The sequence below is a fragment of a genome, unplaced genomic scaffold (genome assembly GCF_019419815.1).
Source record: "Pyrus x bretschneideri cultivar Hongxiangsu unplaced genomic scaffold, Pyrus_bretschneideri_v1 Contig43, whole genome shotgun sequence".
In the NCBI taxonomy this organism is placed as follows: domain Eukaryota; kingdom Viridiplantae; phylum Streptophyta; class Magnoliopsida; order Rosales; family Rosaceae; genus Pyrus; species Pyrus x bretschneideri.
In genome coordinates, this window is record NW_025999757.1 from 4,024,097 (window position 1) to 4,050,704 (window position 26,608).

A 26,608-nucleotide genomic window follows, 5' to 3' on the forward strand; every position below is an offset into this window, starting at 1 on the left:
CGTTTGGCTAGAATGACGATATTGACCTTCTATTTTGTTCTGATTTACCGGATTTTGTGGAGTGGTGATCTTATGTGTAGGGGCTTGGAGGTCATTTGATCAAAGAACAAAACAAAAGCAATTTGGTGGAACAATGTAAACGACACCGTCTTGATTGAAATAAAAGCAATTTGGTGCAACACAAAGCTCATTGAGCACCTAAGCAAATAGCAATGCAAACTACTTGAGTCATGGGCATACAAATTTGATCATACACATCTCGGAAGAATTTTTCTCTTATGCTTTTTAAGCGCTTTTTTTTTTTTTTTTCTTGTACAGGACAATGAAAGATAAGCGATTTTTCACATTATGCTTTTCCTCCAATGTTCATTCCGTTACATCGAGTCGTACGGTTGAATAAATCTAAAAATAATTAATAGACAGAAACAAATCACTACCTAATGAAATTGAAATTTTTGCATGTATATGCGAACCAAAATCATTTAACATTAAATTGAATTGTTACTTAGTTTCATTGGTTGCTTTTTTTTTTTTTGTTTTTTAAAGCGTGAGAGGAACAACATTGATCAAAGCATATGTGTTTTACTGACTATTTATTGGATATTTTTAATGTATAAAAATGTTCCTATTGATAAAGGTTTTTTTTTTTTTTTTTGACAAAACAAAAAATAAAATATTTTTAATTTTTTATGGATATTTTTATAGGAAAACTGATAAAAAGGACTTGAAAAGTTTTAGTTTTAATAAAAAAAAACCATGTTATAAGTTTTATTTAATGATTAGTACAAGACCCATATTAAAGTAACCCAACTAAAAATAGCCCAACTATAATAAATTATGATTTGTCGATTTTACCCCAAACTTTTTTAGATTGAGTTCCAGATTATCATCATTAATGGAATTCATCATTGTTTTGCAGAACTTCTTCTTTTTCTTTGAAATAAAAATATAGATCCTCATGCTATTTAATTTATATTTTGTATTATTTTGTTGAAATGTAATCGTCGTTATTATTCATAGTGTATTCGAGGTACTGTTTTTCAATTTTTCTTCGTCAGTGGAGATCATCGTTTGTTTCTCTAGAAAATAAATTTGAGATGTGCATGCTATTCAATAATAATGACGGGGTCACTATTTCTAGGGGTGGTTCGGTATGATATACCATACCGAAACTAGTATCCCGAATCCCAAACCGAAATTTTTCGGGACGGGAATTTGAAGACCAATCCCAAACCAAATTTTCGGGAATCCCAAATTTCAGGAATCTCGAAATATTTTCGGGATTTTGGGACAAATCGGGAATCCCAAATTGAAATATGAAATTATGAATTGTTCTTCAAATATATAATTCAAGAACACATTTATAAACTAGGAATTTCATTTCATTCACACTACCATTTAATTGAACACTGGCATGCTTGACTCTTTTTATCATAGTCAAAATTCAAATTAATTAAACTCTTTTTGCAATCTGTTGAGAGACAAAAGAATCAAGCCTTCTGAAATCATCAGCCATGGCAGCAGTAATAATAAAATCCACATGAATATCAAACAGAACATGAAAAATATGCAAGGTGTAGGGCATTCTAGGTTGCTGAGTATGAATTAGAAACTACTAGCATCAATTATAAAAGAATAATATATATATGTATAAATATATATAATAATTAATATTATATATTTTCGGTTTGGTATGGGATTCCCGAAATATCGAGAAGCCAATCCCGAATTCCATACCGAAATTTTGGGATTGGTTCGGGATAGCATCCCGAAAATTTCGGGAATTTCGGTTTGGGAAATTTTTGGTTTGGGATCGGGATTTTTTCGGTTCGGTTCGGGATTTTCGGGAATTTTTTCCACCCCTAACTATTTTTGGACTGTAAAAATAAATTGTTTTTTGGATTTTAAGTAACATTATTTTTGGAATTTAAGTCATTGTTTCTGGAATTTAAGTTACAGTTTCTGGAATCTAAGTCACTGTTTCTGGATCCAAATGAAATAGACACACTGTTTCTTACATGTAAGCTAGAAAAGAAATAATGAAATTCACTGTATTTGGATTCAAAGAAAAATAAGCACTCTATTTCTTAAATATAATCAACTGATGAATGAAAGAAAAGAAACCGTCTATGTTTTAACATTTGACCGTTTCTTTTCTTTCATTGTTTATGAAATCCAAGTCACTGTTTTTGGAATTTAAGTCACTGCATTTGGATTTTTGTTCTTTTCTTTCCAGAAACAATGTTTGTTTGTGCATGGACAAAACCAACACTGTATCTGATTTTTTTTTTTTTTCAAAAACAGTGTTATGTTTTGGAAAATGAGTTGGTTGGGTTTGAATTGTTAATAATGAAATATTTAAAGTTTGACAAGATAAAGGCGTTGTTGAAGATAAAAAATTTAAACTGAGTAACTAAATAGATTTTTCACACTATTTACTAATTTAACAAAAATTTAGACAATCAAATGGTCTGAATTCAAGGCCATATTTGGGCCGACCTAGGATCCAGCCCAATATACAGTTTGGTCCACCTGCCGTGTCACTTTCTCGGGAACATGTTTCCTCAAGTCTTTTCCAAATGCCAGGTGAGAAAATCAGAGAGAGAGAGAGAGAGAGAGAGAGAGCAGAATCGAACAAAAATCTCGAAAGATCGAGAGCTTATCAAACAGTATCACTCCAAATCCTTTCCCCTTTTTTACATACAATTTTGTGGACAGCCCCTTAATGATTTGAAAATTATCCAAAAACCTTGACTGTTTGATCCGTTTTTCATCTAGGTACAAGACAGTCGAAGCTCTAAAAACTGCTCTCGAAGGCTCGCCTCTCAACACCAAAGACGAGCGCTGCAAGGTTTGTCAGTCGATGGAATAGAAAATTAAATTGCAGTTTAGAACTTTACTCTTCTTTTCTTATCGTTTTTCCAGTGGTTTTCTTGGGTACCAATCAGAATTGTCACCCTGTGTTTAATTATAATTCAATTGGTCTGTTTGGTGTGGAATGAAAGAAAGTGGTGAGATTTATTTTTTTGAGTTTTGCAGTCTGCAAATTGGATAATGGTGCATAGAGCTATTGTGGCTATAAAAGATGTGGATGCAATGTTTTCTTCTTTGGATCCCGAGTACAATGACATTCTCATGAAGTTTGTTATATGTACGGTTTTGGTGCAGTGTCATATAAGCAAGTATTCTACCCCAAAGTTTTAGAAAATATTAGGTATGCATAGTTTTTGTTCTAAGTTTGTGATTTCGACTTCTTGATGTTTTTCTCCTTAGTTATCTTTATTATTCTTCCTTTTCCTATAAGAAAAGTTCTCCGGCCTTTCTTTTCCCCATCTTTGGTATATGCTGTTGTTTAGGACATTTTACAATTTGGGGGTTTCTCTCTTTGAAGGTACTTGTATAGAGGATTGTCTACTGGGGATCGGCCCACATGCGAACTGGAACCAATCATCGACTCAAATTGCCATATGTGGGTTTTCTATACAGAATATACACAAACCCACAACTGAAAATATAACACCAACAACGATGACATCTGACATGAAGGGCAACTCTCGTGTTTGGGAATACAAACCAAATGGGGATATTAACCCAGCTATGCAGACTTGAACCACTTTACAAGAAGCAAGTTACAGTGGAGAATGGAAACCAGCATCGATTGATTGCAAGATTTGAGCTACGTCTAACCTGAAGTTTCTGAAACTCTTGCCTGGTCCTGTGTCTGGAGGACGAACCTCGGCTAAGTTGTTAACAAATTACACAAATGTTTATAGAGAATCTTCATTCATACTGACAGCATAATTCTCCGTATGCTTTTATGAAACATGATTAGGCTACAAACAAACGAGCACATCTTACCAATCACTCTTTGTCTAAGCTGTATGTTCACCGGTCTCATATGTGGTTTGCATCCGTTCCCTGCTTAATCTCGTAGCTATCAAACATATGACAAAGATGGCAGGCAAAAGGGACATTTTGATAGGATTATCAGCATGCCGGACGTAATAAATGTATTGAATTATCGAGCAAACACACTGAGCGATGCCTCCGACTAACGCAAAAAGTTCAATATCAGAACCAAAAAGCATGTGACATCCCCTGTTCCCCCATACCACATTTTTTTTCATGCCCTTGTAAATCAGCTCCCATATGCAAGTGAGCAGAGATGCAAAAGCCAAGAGCATACCGAACAGCGCATACCGAGGCTTACTTGGGGACGAAGCCTGATCACAAGCAGCTGATAAAATCTCCATGCAAAGGCTAGTGGCTAAAAAGATCCACTCTGCTGAATTTGTCTGCATAATAAATTAGCAATGAATGAGTTCAATTAAAAATTAAGCGATCCACCAACAATTCCGCAAACGAAAAGGCTAAACTACATTTTTGTCCCCCAAATTTAAACGGAGTTCACTTTGATTTCTCAGTCATACCATGTAGTTTACCCATTTTGGTGGGATTAATTCAAGAGAGATTATATTCACACACTCCTTCCCCACACCCTTTTAATTTTTTAATATTTTTTGAACACAACACTAGCACTTGATAGAAAAATATTAAAAATAATAAAAGGGTGTGGGAAAAGTAATTTGGTGTGTGAATATAATCTCCCGTAATTCAATCCCATGTTGTTAATTAATAAAACATGTCAAAAATTACATTATCTCCACATAGTTTGACAGAAACATCGCAAGTTGGTTACATCAAAAGTTATAACCTGAAGAAAATTGTAAAACCCCGAAAGAAAAAATGACTAACATGTAGTTCCATTTGATCAATGCCTAAATATGAAGGAAATATGAAGCAAAAATGACTAACATGTAGTTCCATTTGATCAATGACTAACACGTACTAAAGTGCATGGAAAAGAACTCACGAGTTCTTGACACAGGAGATTCAAATTAAATTTGTTTTGGCTGTACTCATGGACTAATGCATGTGGGACCACCTATGCTTAGCGCATTGTTAGCCGGAGCTTTCTACTGTTACAAATTTGTTCAAGCATGTGATGCCAACAAGGCCCAAAGAAATCCATAGCTCCCCAACCTGTTAGGGAGCCGAGAAAATCAAAGAAATTAAGAAACTGCGAGTCCTCCAAATGCTATCCTAAATCTCAGCCGTTCGGTTCACCACGACGATTTAATTCAGAAACTACGTGTTTAAGACTAACGATGGGTCAAAATTAGCAAATCAAACAGGAATAAGAATATCAGGCAAAAGCAAAATGCTGAAAATCGTTTCAGTTTCTTTTGTTTTCCGACCATATTTTCTCGGCAACCAAACAACCAGGCGACCAAACAGATCTTCAAAACGCTTCGTTTTCAATTTTTCGTTTCGTAAAAGAGAAGAGTAAAAAACTGCTTACAGAGGGAGAGACCTGGATTTGACGCTTCTTCTTCTCGGCCTCATATCGCTTGGCGAGATCGGCGACGAATCGGAACCTTCTGCGAGGGTTTTTGACGAGCGCGACGGCGTTTCTCCATCTCCTTATAGCCTCCTCCGACGGATTCTTGTTCTCCACCTCGAAGTTCTTCAAGAAATTCTCCATTTCCACACTTTCTCTCTATTATTTCTCACAGCATTTAGAGAGAAGGAGAGGGAGGCGACGACTTAGAGAGAGAAAGGGAGAGAGCGAGAGTGGAAGTCAAAGGCGTGGGAGTTGCTTCCCTTTTATATTTACAGCGTAATTGTAGAGAGAGAGAGAGAGAGAGAGAGAGAGAGAGAGAGTGCAAGATCTGAGACTCTAAAAGATAAATATGCACAAATAGGGTTAGTTATTAACTTTCGTTAGGTCTGCTATGTATACACTAAACAAACAATAAACCGTATATATGTTTCACGACTTAGCGCTCTTTTATTCTTCGTTTAGTGCAGCCTTAGTCCCGTTTACGTTCATTGTTGGAACTGTGAATAACTAAACCCCTGCGCTACTGGATTCTGTCACTCTCTGTTTTCGGTTTTGCAACATGAGATTCAAGTATGTGCAGCCAGTTCACGTATTGACCGTGCTCTTCTTTGTGGCCATAATTCACTTAATGGAGTTCCACCTGTGTCAAGAACTTTCAAAGACCCCATCTTCTTTACAATCTCCACAGGAAACTCTTTAAGATTTGAGCAACCAGATAAAATGAGTTTTTCAAGTGATTCAAGCAAACACATGTTCTTTGGAAGCATCCTAAGATTCTTGCAATCCTTCATATTAAAGGACACAAGTCTCTCCAAGTTTCCAATGGATTCATGAACATCAATCAGGCTTGTGCAATCTACAAGAATCAGTTCTTCTAGATTGGGGCAAAGTGAGAAGTCCATTATTTCAGTGAGAGCATAGGAATGGCTGACGTCAAGGATCTTCAACGATGGAAGAAACTGTATAAAATAAAAACAGAGAAAGAAAAAAATGTGGGAGAGTTAAGTTTAACATATGCAATTGGTCAAAAAATTAAAAACTGAATTGAAAATGCGTAAACATACTTTTGTTCCTTCCAGACTTGTCTCAAACTACTGTATTGCATTTCAAGAACAACTAGACACCCCAAAGGAAAATCAATTGGTATAGAATCCAATAGAAATTGAAACCAACACAACCATCTTAATCCTGTAGGGAAATCTGCATAACATCCATCCAGTCATACATGACTAAGATGGAGTAGCTGTAAGTTGCGCATCTTTTCAAATGCATTGGTTTCCAAGATTGTCTCATTTGTGTTTATTGGACTGTGTGCAGGATGCATACGCATATCCAAGACAAGACCATGGATTATTTTTGTACCCTAAAGGAAAAAAACGGAAACGTTAGTATGTATAATTTTCACAAGAAGAAATACATATATAGACATTAAAGGCATGTTTCTTACATTCTTTTCCCTCAATACTTTGAAAGAATCATTATGGCGCCATAATCTACTACGTTTCTCAGGCTCTTCTGATTCCAGGCGGACAATTTCTCTTCCCATGTCACGAATCATGTCATGCATGTTCACCTCGTTGCATCCTCCAATTGTCACCAAGCATCTATCAATGAGATTTTCAATGCCAACAATTGTAAAGAAATCACATCCATCGAGTATTCTAACAATGTAGTTTTTGTCCCTTCCTATTAGGAAACAAGCAATGTGGAGGAATATTCCTGGTCATGCTTATCTAAACTGTCATAGCTTATTCTTAGTTTATTCATGTTTTCACCATTAGGAATAACTATTAGCTTCTCCAATGCATTTTCCCATACACCTATACTTCTCCTTGATAAAGAAGAACCCAAAACTTTTAGAGCTAATGGAAGTCCGTTGCAGTAGTGTACAACCTTTTCTGAATATTCCATGTAACCTCTAAGGGGGTGATCCTGGCCAAAAGCATGCCAACTGAAAAGCTGTAATGATTCATTGTAATCCAAAGTATGAACTTTGTGCACCTGTGTAACTTGATCTGCCTTTAGCAACCTTTCACGCCTAGTTGTTATAAGTATCTTACTTCCGGGATAAAACCGATCTTTCATTTTTAGTACTGCATCTAATTGGTCCATATGGTCCACATCATCAAGGACAAGTAGAACTTTTCTAGAGCTTATGGCACTTTCAATCTTAATTATTCCCTCACTAACAGTTTGTATTTTCACTTTTCTACCGATCAAAATATCAGAAAGAAGTTGCATTTGTATTTGAACTAAGCCATTTGGTCGATCTGCTCTTTCTTGGATATTTTCAATGAAACTACTTCCTTCAAAGCTTCTAAAATTTGAATTGTAAACATGTTTTGCAATGGTTGTCTTCCCTACTCTAGACATGCCATACACAAGAAGTATACCAACATCACTTGATCCATCTTGTAACCAAAAATTGATGCGTTCGACTTGAAATTGGATTCCAATGAATTTTGGTTCAACACTCAATAGTATGCGACTTAACTTGTCTCCAATCACTTTAACAATGTTCTTGATAAACTTTGATTCGTACCTAATAATTTGCAAACAAAATGAAATATGAATTGGGAATATTAGATAATTAAAACATATGTTGATGGCCTTTGTTTAAATAAGAAAAAAAGAGGACTGCTGACAAAATTAAATTGAAAAAACAAAAGGAATACAGCGTATAACTTATACGAACTATGGACAAATATCACATCCTAATTTTTTTCCATACTACTTTCGAAAAAATTTAAGCAACTGCAACTGAATAGACTAACATGGAAAATGACTAATCCTTAAGTTGATTCAAGTGTGATTTCTTTAAGTTGACCTAAATTATTCACTACTGAGATTGAATTAATAAATATATAAAAATCTAGGTCACTACGGATCATACATCAAATTGACTCAAGAAAGAGAAGAGAAATGGAGATAATGAAAGTTACCCATCAGCTTGATTTTGTAAGACCCTGCCTGCTAGATCTGCAATCTCTGCAAGTGCCTTCCTCCATCCCTCCACCTTTTCCAGCGACTGATTTTTCTGGCTTCTAGCAAATGCTTTTCCAACACTTCCCGTCTGCTTCCTCACGTCGGACGGATCGACATCGTAGAAGACTGGTACAACTACATGGTCCGAGGTGGTCCTCTTGCATTCAAGGATCACAACAAGCTCATCAAGGCACCATCTGGATGACGCGTAATCTTTCGAAAACACGACAACAGAAGTTCGTGACTGCTGGATCGCTTTCTGCCGTCCTGGCTTTATATCTTCTCCTCTCTCAAGTTCATCGTCTCTGAACGTGGCAAATCCTGCGTTGTTCAAGGCTGTGTAGAGGTGGTCGATAAAATTCTTGCGAGTTTCTTCGATACTGAAGCTCAAGAACACGTCGTATCGGTAACCCCCAAAAGTGTTGGAATCAGAGGAGGTTCCGGGAGATGCTCTCGCACGAGCCATTGATGTGGATCGATGGACAAACAGCTCTTTGCTAGCTGCATTGTAAGTGTCCGTGTGCAGGGGAAATATTTAATTGGGTCATTCCTATCTACTCCCAGAAAAATTTATCAACAATTATAAAATGGGTCGTTCACCTGCATTGACCCAAAAAGCATTTCTTTTAGTCTTGGTCGGCCACTAGTGGCAGAGATGCCAAGAACAAAGGAAGAGTACTTCTTGTTTTATATGTGATTTTATAAATTACAATTTATATTGATGGTTGCTCATCTTTTTGTGATAAAATGCATTTCTAATTGCATTCAGATTTTTTGTGATAGAACACAGCACGTTTTGATCGGTGCTCCGTACTCATTTCTCGTCGTTGAAATGTTGAAGCCATTTCTACGAATCGTCAATCCACCAACTAGTGTTATCAATTGTTCTAAAGATGATATGGTTATGAGATAAAAATTAGAACTTAATAGAACCGCATAATAATGTGGCAGTAATGTTTAGTTACTTTCATAAGGTATGTTTGGAATAACTTGAATCGGGTTCATGTATGGTTGAACTTAAGGTGGTTGATCGAATTGTTGTGCTGTTATATGATTTTTCTATAGTTATAGGCTGGACCAAAAGAGAGCACTTGCAGCAGTGGCTAGTCCAGAATTCAAATCTTAGGGTCCCAGTGTTAGGTTCAAATTTTTAGATAACAATAGAGAGCGAAACATGCAAAAAAAAAAAAAAAAAAAAAAAAAATCAATTTGCTCACTGAGGCATTTCGTCGAACACTTGATAGACTTGTTGTCGTCAACCAAATCACATTGCGCACAAGTAGATTTTGTAAACATTTTTTTTTGTTAATGTTTGAGCTACACGTTAAGAATCTTGTTGGAACATATGTTGCACATATATACAAAATATATAAAGTGGCGAGAAATGTATATAAAACACAATATTTATGAGATTCGGCAAGTTGTGCCAACGTCTTCAGAGTAGCAATATTGGTTTCTCTTTACACGAAATATAATTTAGAACGTAAGAAACAAGGGAAACTGGGAGCAATTTCTTCTTTGGCGTATTTGTATATTTTTTAGATGTTTGGTCATGTGTTTCTTTTTTTTTCTTTCTTTTTCAGTCTCTCACTCCCATTTGTAAGAAAATGGGTAACAGTACATAATGATGGAGGAGACTTTGCTTTTTCTTTTCTTTTTCCCTCTTTTCCTCTACTCTTCGAAGCTTCCCTCTCCTTTTTTTTTCTTCTTCTTTTCTTTTCTTCTTTTCCCTTCTCTTTTTTCTCTATTCTCCGAAATTTCCTCTCTTTTTTCCCCTTCTTTTCTCTATTCTCCGGAATTTTCTCTCATTCCCACCCCTTCCTTTTCTACATTTCCCTTCTCCTTTTCCTTCTCTTTACCCTCCGGAATTTCCTTCTCATTTTCCCCTCTCCTTTGACGTCATTGTATTAGGGCTAAGATGTGGACATGTTGTGTTCTAGAGAGGTGAAAATTATAGTCCCACATATCTATTTCCAAAGAATTAGTTTTTGATCTATTAGACCAACTCTAGCCCTTGGACCCAAACTCAAATATTTGGGTTTAAACACAAAAATTTGCCACCTAAAGACAAGACTCATACCAAAAAAAAAAAAAGGGTTTGGACCTAAATCAAAATCAAAATTTGAGTTCAAATTTGGCTGATATGACCGACAACTAGCCCCCACATGGCAGGGAACTCAGTTGTCCAACAGTAAATTTGGCCTTTCGATTTTTGGACCATTGGTTATCAATGGTCCAAATCAAACTCCCTTTTTTGGGCAATCCTTTAAAATTGATTGAAAAATCTATATTTGTTTTTGTCAAATCCAATGGTAAAAATGATCCAACACTGAAATTTAAATTCAACGATCAAAATAATATGCATATTTGGTAGTGTATTGAAGTTTGGTCGGTTGGTGGTTGGTTGGTGTAGTTTGTTCCATTTTGGAAATCTTGTCGGAATTTAATTTTTTTTAGGTTAAAACATTCGTAAAACTAAATTAAGAAAACATAACTCAAAGTTTCTCTAAAATAATTAATACATTTTAAGTTCTAAAACTTAGGTCTGGAGGGTTGGGTGACGTTCACTGTTTACAGAGCTAAATTCTGTCTTTTAGTGGATCCAAATATTTGAATTTGGGTTCACGGGTTGGACTTGGTCATAACACTTATCTTTTCAGTTTTGGTAGAGATCTTCAATTTTAATTTCACATGTTTGTTAATAGCAAAAGAATAAAATACTATTTCAAACCGGGTCAAATACTAGGAGAGGACATGTAAAAATGTACGGGGGTTGATACTAGGAGACTACATAATGTGAAGATATAGGGGATTGAATATATCAGTTAAAAAAGAAAAAAAAACTATACTCTCAAATTTGTATTAACGTGAAGATGATCGGTATATTGGGTCAAAAAGTTTCTAATTTCACTTGTTTGCTAAATGGAATTATATTAAAGTATTACAGTAGGAAAGCCTCATTCATTCTTGTCTTAAGCATCAATTTGCAGAAGGATGACTTTGGTCCTAATTCTTATTTATAGTGTAAGGAGTTATAGACAAAGATGCATAAGGTTTGAATAACTCTTTTCCTTTTTCATTTTCTCTTTTTTTTTTTAATATCTTTTACATAAAGAAAAGCTAATGAAAAAGATCTCAATTTTTTTTTTATCTATCTAAAAACACTTAATGAATTTTGTTTGATTACAAGGACAAAAGGCGATGATAGTATTGTAAATAAGCTAAATTTTAGACGCAGTGACAATATTACAATTAAGTTAAAACTAAAACGAACAATTGTTTTTTCATAAAACCGACAATTAATTCCACCACATGAGTATTCTTAAATCTTTCGGATTATTTTGAGACATCTCTCGACAATCACATGAATTATCTGTGCAATTCCATTTAAAATAACGAATTTCAATTGCTTGGTGACATGATGGTCAAGAATTTATAGTCACTTCCCTTCAAATTTGTGGGTGGTCGCTTGGAAAGATTTGTCAATATAAAAAATCGTTGTCTTAACCAGACACACACTTTTCTCAATCATTTGATACTCTCGTTTCTTCGTTTTCAATCTTTTACACGATCCTCACGCGCCACTCCATTACCTTGATGAAGACCACATGCTTATCTCATGGTTCAAATCAAAGAGCTAAATCATTAGAAACTGGAAAATATTTTTCACACACCCATTTTTTACTTCTTACACACTCTTGTTAATTTTTTGCCATTGTTCTTCTTCAACTCATTCAATGCAACGTCCGAAAATTGAGAGTGTTATGTGAGAAGTAAAAATGGGTGCGTGATAGCACTACCCTAGAAATTTTTACGTGTACTCCAAGGACGACAAGATTAATATTTCTTATTTTATGGGTAAATCTTCATTAGTTTGAATTGATGGGTAGTCCGATATAGGTAAGTCTTCAATAATTCAAATTACTAGGTAATCGATTTTAGGTCCATTAGATTGGAAAGTAAATAAAAATAGTATTTCCTCAGTTCAATCTTGATCGTTTATGTCTCGTTTATTTCTCGATTCAATCTTGATCGTTCAATTCAATTTTTCGAGCACAATAAGCATCTCCGATGCACCAAAAAATTTTGGACTCAAATCTTATATTTGAGTCTAAATACGGTTCTCCAATGCACCGGAGACTTAAAACTCATATTTATATCTCCGGCAGAAAGGAGACTCAATTTGAGTTTCAGTATGAGATTTGAGTTGAAAGTGGAGCCCATGCCAACTAAGAAAATTATTACTCAACCAAGAATAATGAGATTTGAGTCCAATCGTCTTCAATACACAACCAAATTGTTAAAATTCAAATATGAATTTTGAGTCCAATATCTTCTTCTGTAGTGTAGGGACTCAAATTTTGAAACTCAAACTGAGTTCTAGAATTTGAGTTTTTAAGATCCAGATACATCATCTTTTAAGATCCAAATGTAAAAATATTGTCTAAAATTGAGTCTTTACATTAGAGATACTTTGATAGGTCTTTCGTAAAACCAAGTTGGTCATGAAATGTTAAAGCACTATGATTAGCACATGAGGGTCTTGGTCGGCTATTATTAAGCTTCCCCACGTGCATGTTAGCTGCTGCACGTGTAATCGTCCAATTGTGCATTCTACTATGATCCATCTGTGATTTGGTTTTGTCCTTGTATTTCATGGGAGTTGTTTCTTTTTATTTATTTTGTTTGTCCAAAGTAAATGCAATGCTACTTAATTAATCAAATATAGGGAGGTTAACTAAGTCTCTAATCCTTAATAACCAACTCGTAAAACATGTTAGATAAATTAAATCATCCATCTCTAAATGTTGATAATCATCACATGATCCACATGTCATTATGCACTTTTTTATTTCATTTATAGTTCTGTTGAGAGTAATGTTCAGAAGATTGCATCACACGTATTTTTAACATAAATATGGGGCTTATTAGCTATACAAGCAGAGTTTTTAAACATTTTTCCTCAAGTAAATGTTTGAGCTACACGTTAAGAATCTTTTTATCAAAAGAATTAGCGTTTGGTCTATTAACACTTGTCTTTTCAATTTTGGGAGAGATCTTCAATTTTAATTTCACATTTTTGTTATTATTAAAAGAATAAAATACTATCTCAAACCGGGTCAAGTACTAGGAGAGGACATGTAAAAATGTATGGGGGTTGATACTAAAAGACTACATAAATATGTGTTGAAATATCAGTAAAAGAAATCTAGACTCTCAATTTCATATTGACATGTAGATGATCAGTAAATTGGGTCGGAAAGTTTTCTAATTTCACTCGTTTGGTAAAAAGAATTATATTAAAGTATTACGTTATGAAATTCTCATTCATTCTAGTTTTAAGCATCAATTTGCAAAAGGACAACTTTGGTCCTAATTCTTATTTATAGTGTAAGGAGTGACATACGAAGATGTATAAGGTTGGAACAACTTTTTTCCTTTTCCATTTTCGCTCTTCTTTTAACATCATTTGCATAAAGAAAAACTAATGAAAATAACTTTAAATTTTTATCCAAAAACATACAATGAATTTTCTTTAATTACAATGACAAAAGACGATGATAATATTGTAAATAAGTTAAAGTTTAGGTGTAGTGACTGTATCATAATTAAGTTAAAGCTGAGTTAAAGTTGATACCAACAATCGTTTCTTCATAAAATTGAAGCTTTTTCAAAATTTTCATTAAAAATCATTAATGTGTTTTTCATTGAAAATTTTGTTGTGTGAAAATTTTCCATTAAAACTCACTTATATAAAATCAAAGAGTGGTTATTTGATCTAAAAGAATCGAGTAGAACCAGGAAAATGCAAAAGAACAATCTCCAGGAGGTGTGCTGCTTAAATTTTCCTGTATACTTCAATGATAGGTTGGGTGGTCATGCACGTGTGCTAGTCTTGAAACCAACAAGTCCTTATGTAACATATAATCATAGTATTAGTACCACGTTCCATTGGGTCGTCTTGAAACGAACAAGTCGAGCTTGAACCAAGCTATCTCACAAAATATATGAGCTGAATATATGAAAGTTCCGTATCGACTTTTATTTTATTTTTTTATTTTTTTTTATTTTTATTTTTTATTTTTGTTCTAACGAGTCTGTTTTTATTTTATTTTATTATTAGTTTTTTGAGGTCAACTCATTTCACTAAAAAATTAAACTTAATTCGAATTATTTCGAGCATGTTTACAACCCGTACATGTAGTGCTTGCTGTATAAAAATTAAGGTATTTTGTTTTGAATGCGAGAAAGATTAACATGAAACAAGCGTCTAGGTCAATTGCATTCCAAATCCACAATAAAAGACATCTGGCCATAGTTGAGGGATTGGAGGGAAACTTTTAAAATTGGCTTGTAATACATCTGACAATTTGTCACCCCTATTTCAGGTTAGTCTTTATCATTTCTTTACAGGTGTGAGGTTTGGGTTAGCCGCACAATAAGCCAAACATCATAATTTAGTGTTAAATTAGCCGTTTACATGAGTTGAACCTACAAACTATCATTATAAATGAAAAGAAATATCACTAGATTGTAGTAGTAAATAAATCGTTCTTGTTGAATGTGGAACAAAATGGTAATCAAATAAGACGGGCCTAGCCCAATCTCTTATTGGCTTTACTAGCCCATGAAATCGATTTAAGGCCCAAATGTTTTTGGTCTACGAAAGGGAAATTAATCGATAGATTTCGGGACTTGTTTTAGCAGACGGCTTGAAAGAAAACAAGTAAAAAACATCAATTTTAGAATCTGGAATTAAATTGTATAATATTTGGGTGTTTGAATTAAGGGCCCAGACGTCCCAATGGAATTAAATTATCACAAAGTACATTTCTCTAGCCTTAAGGCTGTATTCAATTCCATTATAGATTATGCCTTTGTATATCCACCTATATGTACTTTGACTTTAAATTATCAAAATTCAAATTAGCCAGCATCATTGAATTCATAACATGTCATCATTGTGGTGTATGTTCATCATGTTATTTATCACCGTTAGATGAGTTTGAATTTTGAGATTTGTTCATATCCACTACACGAATTTCGAAATTCAAATTCATCTAATGGTGATAAATAGAGTGGTGAGTATACACCACACTAAATGATGATGAGCAAAAATACTCTCTTAAATGTTTATGTTGAATTCAGGACGTGCAACCAAATGTTTTTTTTTTTTTTTAAATTTAAACACCCCAATAATTGGATTTATGAATTATTGTCCATCTCCATTTTCTCCTTTCTTTTTCTTACCCAAACTAATCACATTGCAACACGAAAGTGACCTTTCTCTTTTTTTCCAATTTCCAACCAAATCTTTTGGGACGGTTGAATGAGTTTTACCAATTTAAAGGAATTTCTGTTTGTTTCCTTTTTAAATGTTGCATACGTCTTTTGATCTAATTTTTTTTACAATCCATAAGATATTACGTAGATACGTTTAACGGTTAGTCAGAAAAAGCACAACATACTATGGTATTACAATTGGACTAGCCGCAACTAGGTATTCACAGGACGGCTTTTAATGATCTGGAGTGCTCATGCTAAAGTTTGGAGCTCAGTTAATGCCTGGTATTTAGGCACATTGTTATATATGTTTGTCTATTATTTTGTGAGTTTGCCAACACCTACTCCTTTGTGATTGGGTGCATTTCTGCTCGCCATCTTTATGTGGTGGTAATATTCATCATCATATTTATCTTCGTTGGATGAGTTTAAATTTTAAGATTTGTGTATATTTACCATACAGATCTCAAAATTTAAACTCAGGGAATCAAAAAACGCTTTTCGTTTTCTCCCCTTCTTTAGGCCACACTAACTTCCTTAACAAGCCCTCAAACCTCCTTTGCGCTGCCTAATTAAAATGAGGAATTAGTAAAATATGCCAAAAAGAAAATAGAGGAGACGAACATCGGCACGTGCGTGGAGGCTAGGGCAAGTAAGTTCATAAAAGGGCTTGAGCTCATATGTTGTACTCTATCATTGGCATGGGTGACATTGATTCATTTGATTACATTTTACCTTTCAAAATCCATGTATGGCACCAAAGACCTCGAGAATACCTGCCGCAAGAATTCATAGGTTCGGTCACTTACCAGCACTAGTTTGTACTTTACCTTAGAAGTCAAGGGCCTGAGCTCATATGTTGTACTCTATCATTGGCATGGGTGAGATTGATTCATTTTATTACATTTTACCTTTCAAAATCCATGTATGGTACCAAAGACCTCAAGAATACCTGCCGCAAGAATTCATAGGTTCGTTCACTTACCAGCACTAGTTTGTACCTTACCTTAGAAGTCAAGTAGCCGCGCTAAAATAGTGTGGTGAACAAAAATATTCCCTTTGTGATTATGATAAATAAACAAAGATATTAAGTATGTTCTTCCCGTTAAATTCAATGGAAACCAGGTTTTGTTTAGTTCACACTTCCTTTCCCTTTCCTCCCCAACCGATGATACGAATAGAATAGAGGCAAGTAACATTCAAAATATGATTATCTAAATGACATGATAATGTTATTTTATCGACTCATATTATATTAACCATGATGATCTCACCAAATTTGTTTGTCCTTTTTGTGTATCGACGGTTCTTAGCTCTTAGCCCTATCTAATTCAAATCAATTTCCATTAATTAATATAAGAAAAGTCAAATTACACGTATTGTAGCTAGGTTAACAAATACCTCAATGACGTATATTAAACTTCTTTTCTTTATAGTGTCAGGCCAGTCTGTCAGGTAATGTGCTTGTCCCCTTACATCTGAGTTTGATTTTCAGTCTTACAAATTGTAGTAATTTTAAACATTAAAGAGAAAAACAAAACAAACATTAAACATGACAGAATGTTACGAACATACTAAAACTATTCATAACGAATTATAGCAATTTTTTGTTGGTGGTTTCATTGCCATAGATAATCCCAAAAGGTTGAAGATAATCATATTTTTTTAATAAATTTCAGAAAAGTTAAAAATGAGTACATTTTTAGGGGCCATGACTGAAGACAAGGCCAACTTCATGAGGAATGCTAAGGAATTCTTTTAAAACTAGGACTTTTTAGGGACTTCCTGTTATTTCATAATTTTATGTTAATTTTTGTTTCAATACTATAAAATATTGTACTAAAAATATGAGGTGACAAATAATCAATGAAGAGTCGCACTTTTGAAAAAATCTCAAATAACATTTGGATAATTTGAGGCATTTGGCGTGGTCCCAAAATTAAAATTTTTGGCGTGAGTCTAAAGTTGAGCCTCAGAATTTGACCAAGTCAGTTGCAGTGCCCAATTGGCCTATATGTTACATCAAATTTATCAAAAATCCCTAAATATATACAAGTCTTCTATGGGTGGGTTTTTAAAAAATAAAAAATAAAAAATAAAAAATAAAAAATCAGATGGTGACTTTGCCACGACAGTTCCCAATTCTAAAGTCGGAAACTAACCCTAATTTTTATTGTAATTATTTTTATATTTTCATTTAATTTTATAATACAACTTATTAATTGTAATAATTTAATTAATTTCGTATTCCTTCACCCGCTGCATCCATCATGGCCACTTTCTCAAACATATGTCACAGCTCACACCTATGTATATTTTTCAAGGGATGGGAAGGTTCCTATTGGCTTTCCTCAGTCATATTTTAAATTAGAAATGAATCTTCGATTTGAAATAGTTTCCTAGAGCCAAACATATGCGTTTTACGCACGACATGAATGTTGAATAAGAAGCAGTATTATGACTATTAATTTATGTTCATATTTATGACTGCGATATGATAAGAGAGCGCCATATATTGGGTGAGTATATGTCGCATTAAAGCTTTGTGATCTTCCAGCGATTAAAATAGGCAATATTAACCAGCGGAATGTAACCCACATGTTATCCTGATCCGTGTAATACTGAGAGGGTCAGAAGAGATATCACTCGATCATTGCGGGGGTGGCTTAATGGAGGGGAAGAATTTTAGGTTCGTATTCCACACGGTATGTTTTGGGTTTGATTTTTGGCACTGGTTAGTTACACAATAGGAGTAGTGAAAAGCTGACATGTATATATACATAAATCTTCCCGACCCCCGAAAAGATAAACTGTAACTATGTCCAATGATTTTATTTGTGGGTTTGGGTGTGTGCACGAGATGGATTCACCTTCTTAAACTTTGTCCCAAGCCAATTTGGCATCTTAGCGGAATCACACCTAAACGTAAAACTAGAAGGAACTCTTGTTGACATATTCATAACTTAGCCAATCAACTTAGCACTGTGGTGTTACTTACCTAGCAATGGAGCAGCACTCAGTGGCTTCGTTGATTATTAGTAATAGAGGTTGTTATCGACGGCCGGAGTTATACATGCCAGAGTGGCTTTCTAATATCCTAGCAATTGACAAAAAAAAAAAAAAACTTCTATGCAACATGTTTTAGTTGCGAGAAATGGTTGTCTATGAATGACAAACTCATTGTAAGGTTTAGTCCACTCCCCTACTCATTTAGTGTAAACACTATCATTTATTAAAAAAAAAAAATGATATTTTCTAAAATCACATCTGAGATTTTTTTATCCATAAAGTCTAACCAATCATAAATACGACATAGTGGTATAAGTTTGAGATGATGTTTATTGTTGAAGGTTGCTAGAAGCTAAAGAATGTGTCCCCGCAGCATGTTAAATGCAACAATTCGATATCTAAAATGGAAGGGACACTAACTTTGGTAGACTTTAGATTTGTTTCTGACTTGATTTTGTGGGAGGGAGAGTGATGCATTTCCTCTTTCGGACCAACCATAGTTAGAATATAACTCTCAAACTACATACACACACACACACATATAAGGACAAATTCGTGAACTAATTTTTTTTTTACACATGTTTTTGTGGAGTTTACTTGTAATGTATTTTAACAATTTGAATCATATCTTTTAGACCATAATTCATTGATTATCCTTGCAAAAGATTAGACAAATCCAAAACAATTAAGATATTCATTTGTAGAGAACAAAATGGACGAACATGATCCTACAAAGAAACCTGAAACTCTTAATTCAAAGGTCATATGGTTTTAGATTTTGATAATCTTTGGTAGATATAATATTTGAGAAAAAATTTAACAAATAAATGGTTTGAATCGTTAAAATTGTGTAAAAGAACACTATAAAAAATTGTGTAAAGAAAAAATGGTACCCTATGAATCAGTCCCATTATCCCATATATGAATGATGACAGTACCGTAGTCAGGATTTTCAAATAATGGGGTCATAATATCAATAAAAAAAGCTTTATTGAGCCATTTCGTCAAGCATCTAGTATGCACCTTCTAATTCCTGTCAACGTATGCCGAAGGTTTATTCCGATATACGTCGACATTTGTAGATGCTTGTCAACGGTGCATGCAGGATATTGTGCAGTAATGTTGAAGACTGCTAACACATTTCAACTAAAGTATTTTTTACAAGAAGAGAGAAAAGGAAGACAAATATGATAGTAGGAAAAAAAAAAAAGGTAGGAGGAGAATGTTGTAATTTATTTTCCTTAGCTGTTTATAGTGATCAAATACAATATACAAACAAATATATATGGGGTTTTTGAAGTTGTTGGGGTCAAAGACAACCAATGATTCCATATGGGCTCTGCCACTGAATGAGGAGTCTGTTTATCTTATATCGTACAACCAGTTTTTGTTAGATACTGTTTATATTCAATTTAAAATAAAAAAATTATAATAATTTTTTATTGCACGATATACGATGAATGAATACAATTGGAGAATCTCTAAGATCCTCGTAAAAAGAATATGAAGAGGATCCTCGTTCCCCATATATATCTCGGAATAGTTTTAGTCACTGTACGCATGTTGATGAAATTTGAGAAATAATCGTATTTAACCGTATGGGTGAACGCTTTTAAAAGAAACTATGGAAGTGGACCCCGTCTAATCTCAAGGATTTAGCTAATTAAATCTGCATATTAAAAGAAGAAATCTAGCATTTCTTCATCAAGCGGGTCACATCACTCTGATCTTATATAATTAAACTAATAATTAATGGTCAAGACTGAAGCTGCAGCCCGCTGCAGGCCTTCTCTGTAATTATCGATAGGGTGCAAGTTAAAGTCCGTAACGTCGACATTTACAATAGTTGGATAGTTGTATTTGCATGGAAGCTTCTATTGTTGGATTTGATTTGTACGGCCATGCACATTGCACATGTGTGATAATATGCAACCGTTGGCAGTGTAAAGTTGGATCGCATTGTATAAGATCTAATTTTATCTCAAAGAGGAAGAAATGATAATTCCTTTTCATGTATAACGTCAATTCATAAGTTGAGTTTGATCTTTACGCTTTTTTCTTTTTTAGTTACAAAAAATGAATTTTAACACTGGATTTGTAGTCTATTTTTATCAATCATCCTACTTAGTTACCCTCATCAATAGACTAACCTTAGTGGCTTATATATGCTCGTTTATTTATCACATATGCATGTCGTAACTTATATGTTCAAAGTGTATATTATGAAAGACGTACTAAATAACTTAATTAAGCGTTAGATACATTATTATGAATAATAATAATAATAATCTAATGAAAACAAATCATATATAAATTGAACAATGCAATCTCCTAACATATAATGGAGTGTATGTGTTGAGACTCATTGCAAGTTGCCTACTAGTTCGTACCATATAATTCTTGGTTGTTGGTTAGAGATGTCACCACCAAGTACCAACCTATATATCAGCTAAGGACCAAGCCGAACTGATAAAGCATCTCTACACACTACATAAATCAAAGATAACCTCTGGACCATAAACCCCGGCCCACACTAGTTACAACCACCTCCATCTCCGCCTACAATCCCCATTAAAGCAAAATTTAGGATTTGTGGACAAGCTCTGGGCCTAAATACCCTAACCTAGCCAGTTCAGTAGCTTCGCCAAAACTAGTACTGATACTATATACACACACACAGCCAAATCAACATCAGTACCCGCACCATCTGATTTTTATGGCTCTTGTTTCATGTGTGTTCTCTTCAAGGTGTTTTGAGTGTTGATTAGGTAGAGCTGGCAAGATGAACTCAATCTGTTAACACGATTCAATTCATTCATAAATCTTCAACTAATGGGTAACATGGCCGGTCTAGGCCCAATGTGAGCTGGGTAATTGTCTAGGGCTCAAAAAAATTGGAGCACAAAAATTATTGGAGTGGTATATTTATATATGTTTTTATAAGAGTATAGATTTTTTAAATTTGGCTAAATGACAAAGAAATTTAAGTAGAACTAGTGGGTTTTGTTATTTGAAATTAATGAGGAGACCTTGGGTTCGAAACTTCATTTGTGTTTATTTACTTTCCAATTTTTATAAATTTCTTTTCATAAAAGTATAAATTTATAAAATTTGGCTAAATAATTAAAATGTTTGTCTATAAGCGGTGGTTTATTTTGTTTAAAATTAACAAGGAGGTCTTGGGTTCGAAACACTACGTGTGTTTTTTAATTTCTATCTTTTACAAATTCTTTTCATAAGAGTTTAAATTTATAAAATTTGGCTAAATGGTCAAGTGGTTTAATCAAAAGCAATGGTTTTTGTTTTTTAAAATTAACGAAAGGTCCAGAGTTCAAAATGCTATGTGCATGTTTGTTCTTTTCAATTTTTACTCATCATCTATCTACTTGTAATCCCAAGTTTTTTTGTTCCCTTCTCTTAATAAAATAAAATTAGTTTTTATGTGTTTCTAAAAATTAACGAAAGGTCCAGAGTTCGAAATGCTATGTGTGACATCCCGTCCCGAAATTATCGGTAACGTGTTTAGGAAATGACCCTTTTACCCCTAATTGGTTTTCGTATTATTGTTTTTGGTTACTTTGTGTGGTGTTGTCAAGCTGACACACACACACACACTGTCTCTCTCTGTTTCTCTCTCTTTCTGTGGGTTCCCCGAGCTCCATTCCTTCCTCTTCTCTCTGTAACGTACGGACAACACACAAAGGCACCCAAATCTTAGTAGATCGAGGAAACCAAAGACACTATTCAACTCGTAAGGTCAAGGCGAGCTCAACCATACCATTTTCAGGTGAGGAATACTTCGTTTTCACGTCGATTCAACAATGGCCGAATTGAGTACTGTTCATGCAAGTTTTATACATTGAGTTTTTGGACTTTTGAAGCTTGTAGAGGTGTTGGTGAGGTTCCCAGGAGCGTCGGAGTAGCTCGTTGGACGAATTTGGACGTCGGGAAGGCCTGGTTCGAGGTTAGCCGAGCTTGGAGTTTTTGGATAGGTATAATCTCTTAGTTTTAGCCCTTAAAACTTGTTGGGACATGTTCTACTAGTCTAGGGCTTTCATTTGGTCCAAGAATCACGAAAAACGGATGAAAAATGAGTGAGAAAACCTGAGTTGCAGGTTTTCCCAGTTTCCGGCGCCGGCGACGTTGCCGGCGATCGAAGGATGAAGGCGACGGAATATTCCGTCAATTCTGACGGAATATTCCTAACGCCGTTAACGGAACCAGTTAGACTTAACGGAATATTCCGTCAGTTTGACGGAATATTCCTGACGGCGTCTGTTGACACCGTCAGTGTGCTTGGCACGTGACCGCGCGTGGGGGCGCGTGGGTCCGTGCCTGTGCTGGCGCGTGGGGGCGCGTGCGGGGTCCAAAAATTTTTCTAAAATTTTGGTTGTGACCCTGAGGTTGTGTAGAGCACGTAGGTATATTCATTTGTCCATTTTGAGCAATGTATGAGAAGTTATTACGAGAAACGGGTTATGTGCTTTAAAGTTAACGTTTTTATAGTTGTTTCGCATCTAGGTGACACGTACCCAGAGGACGAGCGTGCACATGCGAGACAGGGGGGCTACGACCCTTCTACATACCAGTGAGTGGGCTTTTGTTTTCCGTATATACCTATATACATTTATATTCCCAGAAATTGATTTAAAAAGGGTTAATTGCCTTATGCCTTGTACTTTATTATTTATTGTTTATGCATCGTTGCATGCATTATTTGTAGCATACATATACATATGCATATGTCATATATATTTATGTGTGGGTGCTGTGGAGGCATAGGTAAGTGCCAGGTAAGCGTTAATTAACGATTGCATTACTTAGTGTTTAGAGATGCTTGGAGAGCTCATAACCTGTACCCCCGGTGTTAGTGCTCCCGCCCAGAGTAGGGCCCAGTCCTTCACGTGTTGTTCACCTCCCGCACCATACGCTCAGCTTGGATCCAAGTTAGGTGCATAGGCCCGTCGTACAGACCACAGTAGGTGGTTCCGACTCGTAGGTGACCCGCGATTATTCGCACAGCCTTCACGTGATCGTAGCACTAGAGCGTATACATGTTACACCCAGGCCTGTCGTACAGACCCCTTTAGGTGGTTCCGACTCGTGGGCAGGTTTAGTTATTGAGATTGACATTTGAGCTCTATATACAGCCGTACAGGTCGCGTTAGGTGACTCCGGCTGCCAGAGGATTGTGTGATTGATACGACTCACACCTGAGCACTTGCATATCATTAGGAGATTTTGACATAGCATATATTGAGCATGATTGGCATACCCTTGAGCATGTTTGAGCATATCTATACATACGTACATATGTTATTTTCTGGGAAGTATACAGGTTTTACGGCGAGGGGTTAGATTGTGTTTTACTAAATGGTTTTCAAAGAGCTTTGTTTTTGCCCACTCACACTTTTGTTTTGCGCCCCTCCAGGTTCTAGTTGCTTAGCCGTTGCGGTGGTTTCCCTTGTGAGCTTTTCGGCGTTCTGACAGACACTCCACATTGTAGGGTCGCCTTCGGGCGTACTACTGTTGTTGTTTTATTTGGACTGCTATAGACCTGCTCTGAATTTGTATCGCACTAACTAGCACTTATTCTAGTACTAGTATGCTAGTTTTTTTTTTAATTATTCGTACTTTTATATTACTACTCTTTTAGCTTCCGCACGTGCACATGGCTACGTCACCTTTGTGTGACGGCCAGCACGCTCCTATCTCGGTCGGGGTGTGTCACTATGTGCATGTTTATTCTTTTCAATTTTTACTCATCATCCATCTACTTGTAATCCCAGGTTTTTTTGTTCCATTCTCTTAATAAAATAAAATTAGTTTTTCTGTGTTTCTAAATTATTGAGTTTGAAATGGTTTTCTAAGTATAATTTTATTGAAGTGTTACGTGTGAAAACAAACAATTTTCTTATATGAAGTTAGGGCACATTTTTTAGGCGTCATCCCGGGCCTAAAAAATCTCACGACCGCCCTTGACGGGTGAAGACTGAATGGTTTGAGTTAATAATGGGTGAACTCATTAATTAGCAACCCATTAGATAACGTATGATTTTGAGTCAACCCAGGAAACCCACAATCACCCATTAATTTCAAAGGCAACATCTTTTTTCGAATAAGGTTCTAAAGAAGGCCAAGAGTTCCATCGAGATCCATCTCACATGATCAGTTTGGTCACACATCATCGAAAAGATGTTTGCCCAGGAAGCATGGGAAAAGTTGGAGAGTGTTTATATGGGAAAAACCGTGTCCAATAAACTTTTTTCTAAAGGATGAACTATTCGAGCTTCGACTAGAAGAAGGAGGTGATTCAAGCACTTTCGAAGAAACTTACAAAGATGATGATATGGCTATCATCTTGTTGAGGTCTCTACCTTCGTCTTTCAAGCACTTTCGAACAATTCTAATGTTTGGAAAAGAGTCCCTGAAGCTTGAAGATGTAATTCAAGCTCTTCAGTCATATGCTAAACTAGATGATATAACTGAAAGCTCTCAAGGCCTTTATGCCAAAGGCAAGGAGAAGGGGTGGGTAAAGACAAAGGAAGAGAAAACAGGCAACAAAGGTAGGTCAAAACCAATCGATCAGTTGAATTAACAATCGATCAGTTGGCCAAACCAATCTATCGCCTTGAATTAACAATTCCTCTTGTTGTGTTGTTGCTACGAGTTGCTTGTTTTTGCTCCTACCGATCGCTCGCTTGATTGCTCGCTCGTTCGAAAAACTTCTTCATACTTTAGATGGTGAGGCAACTCACAACATGAGCTTATCTAATTATTTGAATCTTTTCCAAAGACAAGTATTTCTGGATTGGTAATAGAGATAAAGTACACTTATGAGCCAAGTTTTAACGAACAAGTCGAGCTATCTCATAAAAGATATGAGTTGTTCACTAGCTTTATGAGTTGAACATACCAAAGCTCCATATCGACTCATTTTTTTAAAACTGGTCTAGTATTTCTTTTAAGCTCAACTCATTTCACTTAAAAACAGAGCTTAATTCGAATTATTTCGAGCATATTCACAATCCCTACATATGGTGCTCACCTTATGAATACTATGGTGTTCTATGTTGAATGCAAGAAAGACTAACATAAAACAAGCGTGCTAGGTCAATTGCATTCCAAATCCACAAACAAAAGACATCTAGCCATGGTTGAAGGATTGAAGGAGTTCGGGAGAGATTGGAAGGAAATTGTTATAAAATTGACGTGGGATACATCAGGCAATCTGTTACCCCTATTTTAAGTAAGTTTTTATCACTTATTTAAGAAGTGTGGGGTTTGGGCTAGCCGCACAATTAGCCAAACATCATAATTTTTAGTATTGAATTAGCCATTTACATGAATCGAACGTAATACCTATCTCTTCTAAATGAGAAAAAATATCACTAGAATATAGTGGTAAATAAGTTGCTCTCGTTAAATGTGCAATGAAGTGCTAATCAAATGAGACTATTGTGGCTCAATCAAATATACCTCTAACTGGCCCATGAAGCCCATTTAAGGCCCAAATGTTTTTCGGCTGAATGTTTGATTTGTAAATTTAGGTGTTTGAATTTGTAGGGCTTAGACGTCACAATGGAGAGGAAGGCCCGTGACAATGACAGTGAGCTCGAGACGATGGCTATTTCGACAGCGATGAGCTGAATGTTTGATTTGTAAATTCTGTTATTGGGTTTCGGTAATTATTCGGTTTTCTTTTGGTGATTTTGTTGTTAATTGATGATTTGCAATGTGGATGGAGGAAGAGGGTGACTTTGATGACGGCGAGGGGGAGGAAGAAGAATCAGAAATGAGGATGGAGAAGAAGAGGGGGAAGAGGAAAATGGTGATGGGAAAAAAGATAATAAAGATGCCGAGATGGCAAAACTCGAGAAAGACTGCATGAATGTTCGTCATCAGGAGCAGTAAGAGACTTCTATT

The 26,608-nt window shown here is 35.3% G+C and overlaps 4 protein-coding genes across 5 annotated transcripts in view; 2 read left to right on the plus strand and 2 right to left on the minus strand.

Annotated features, from left to right (window-relative positions):
• Window positions 1-26,608, plus strand: part of LOC125469501 (coiled-coil domain-containing protein 86-like) — a 70,852-nt gene that overhangs the window by 7,864 nt on the left and 36,380 nt on the right. The gene's annotated exons all lie outside the window — the stretch shown is intronic.
• LOC125469469 (actin-related protein 2/3 complex subunit 5A-like) lies at window positions 13-26,332 on the plus strand. The gene is made up of 5 exons (XM_048566820.1): window positions 13-90; window positions 2,600-2,662; window positions 2,771-2,851; window positions 3,040-3,144; window positions 26,249-26,332. The coding sequence occupies exons 1-5, from the start codon at window positions 13-15 to the stop codon at window positions 26,330-26,332; spliced, it is 411 nt and encodes a 136-aa protein (XP_048422777.1).
• Window positions 3,507-5,701, minus strand: LOC125469500. 2 transcript variants are annotated; one of them, XM_048566888.1, is made up of 2 exons: window positions 5,375-5,701; window positions 3,507-4,295 (listed from the first exon to the last, which is right to left on the minus strand). In XM_048566888.1, exons 1-2 carry the CDS (start codon window positions 5,543-5,545, stop codon window positions 3,873-3,875), a joined length of 594 nt encoding a protein of 197 aa, XP_048422845.1. In that variant the 5' UTR covers window positions 5,546-5,701; the 3' UTR covers window positions 3,507-3,872. The 2 variants fall into 2 exon arrangements, with proteins under 2 accessions (XP_048422845.1, XP_048422844.1); XM_048566887.1 differs by having other exon boundaries at window positions 5,363-5,701.
• LOC125469498 (disease resistance protein RUN1-like) lies at window positions 6,240-8,963 on the minus strand. The gene is made up of 4 exons (XM_048566884.1): window positions 8,347-8,963; window positions 6,852-7,946; window positions 6,469-6,767; window positions 6,240-6,363 (listed from the first exon to the last, which is right to left on the minus strand). Exons 1-2 carry the CDS (start codon window positions 8,853-8,855, stop codon window positions 7,094-7,096), a joined length of 1,362 nt encoding a protein of 453 aa, XP_048422841.1. The 5' UTR covers window positions 8,856-8,963; the 3' UTR covers window positions 6,240-6,363; window positions 6,469-6,767; window positions 6,852-7,093.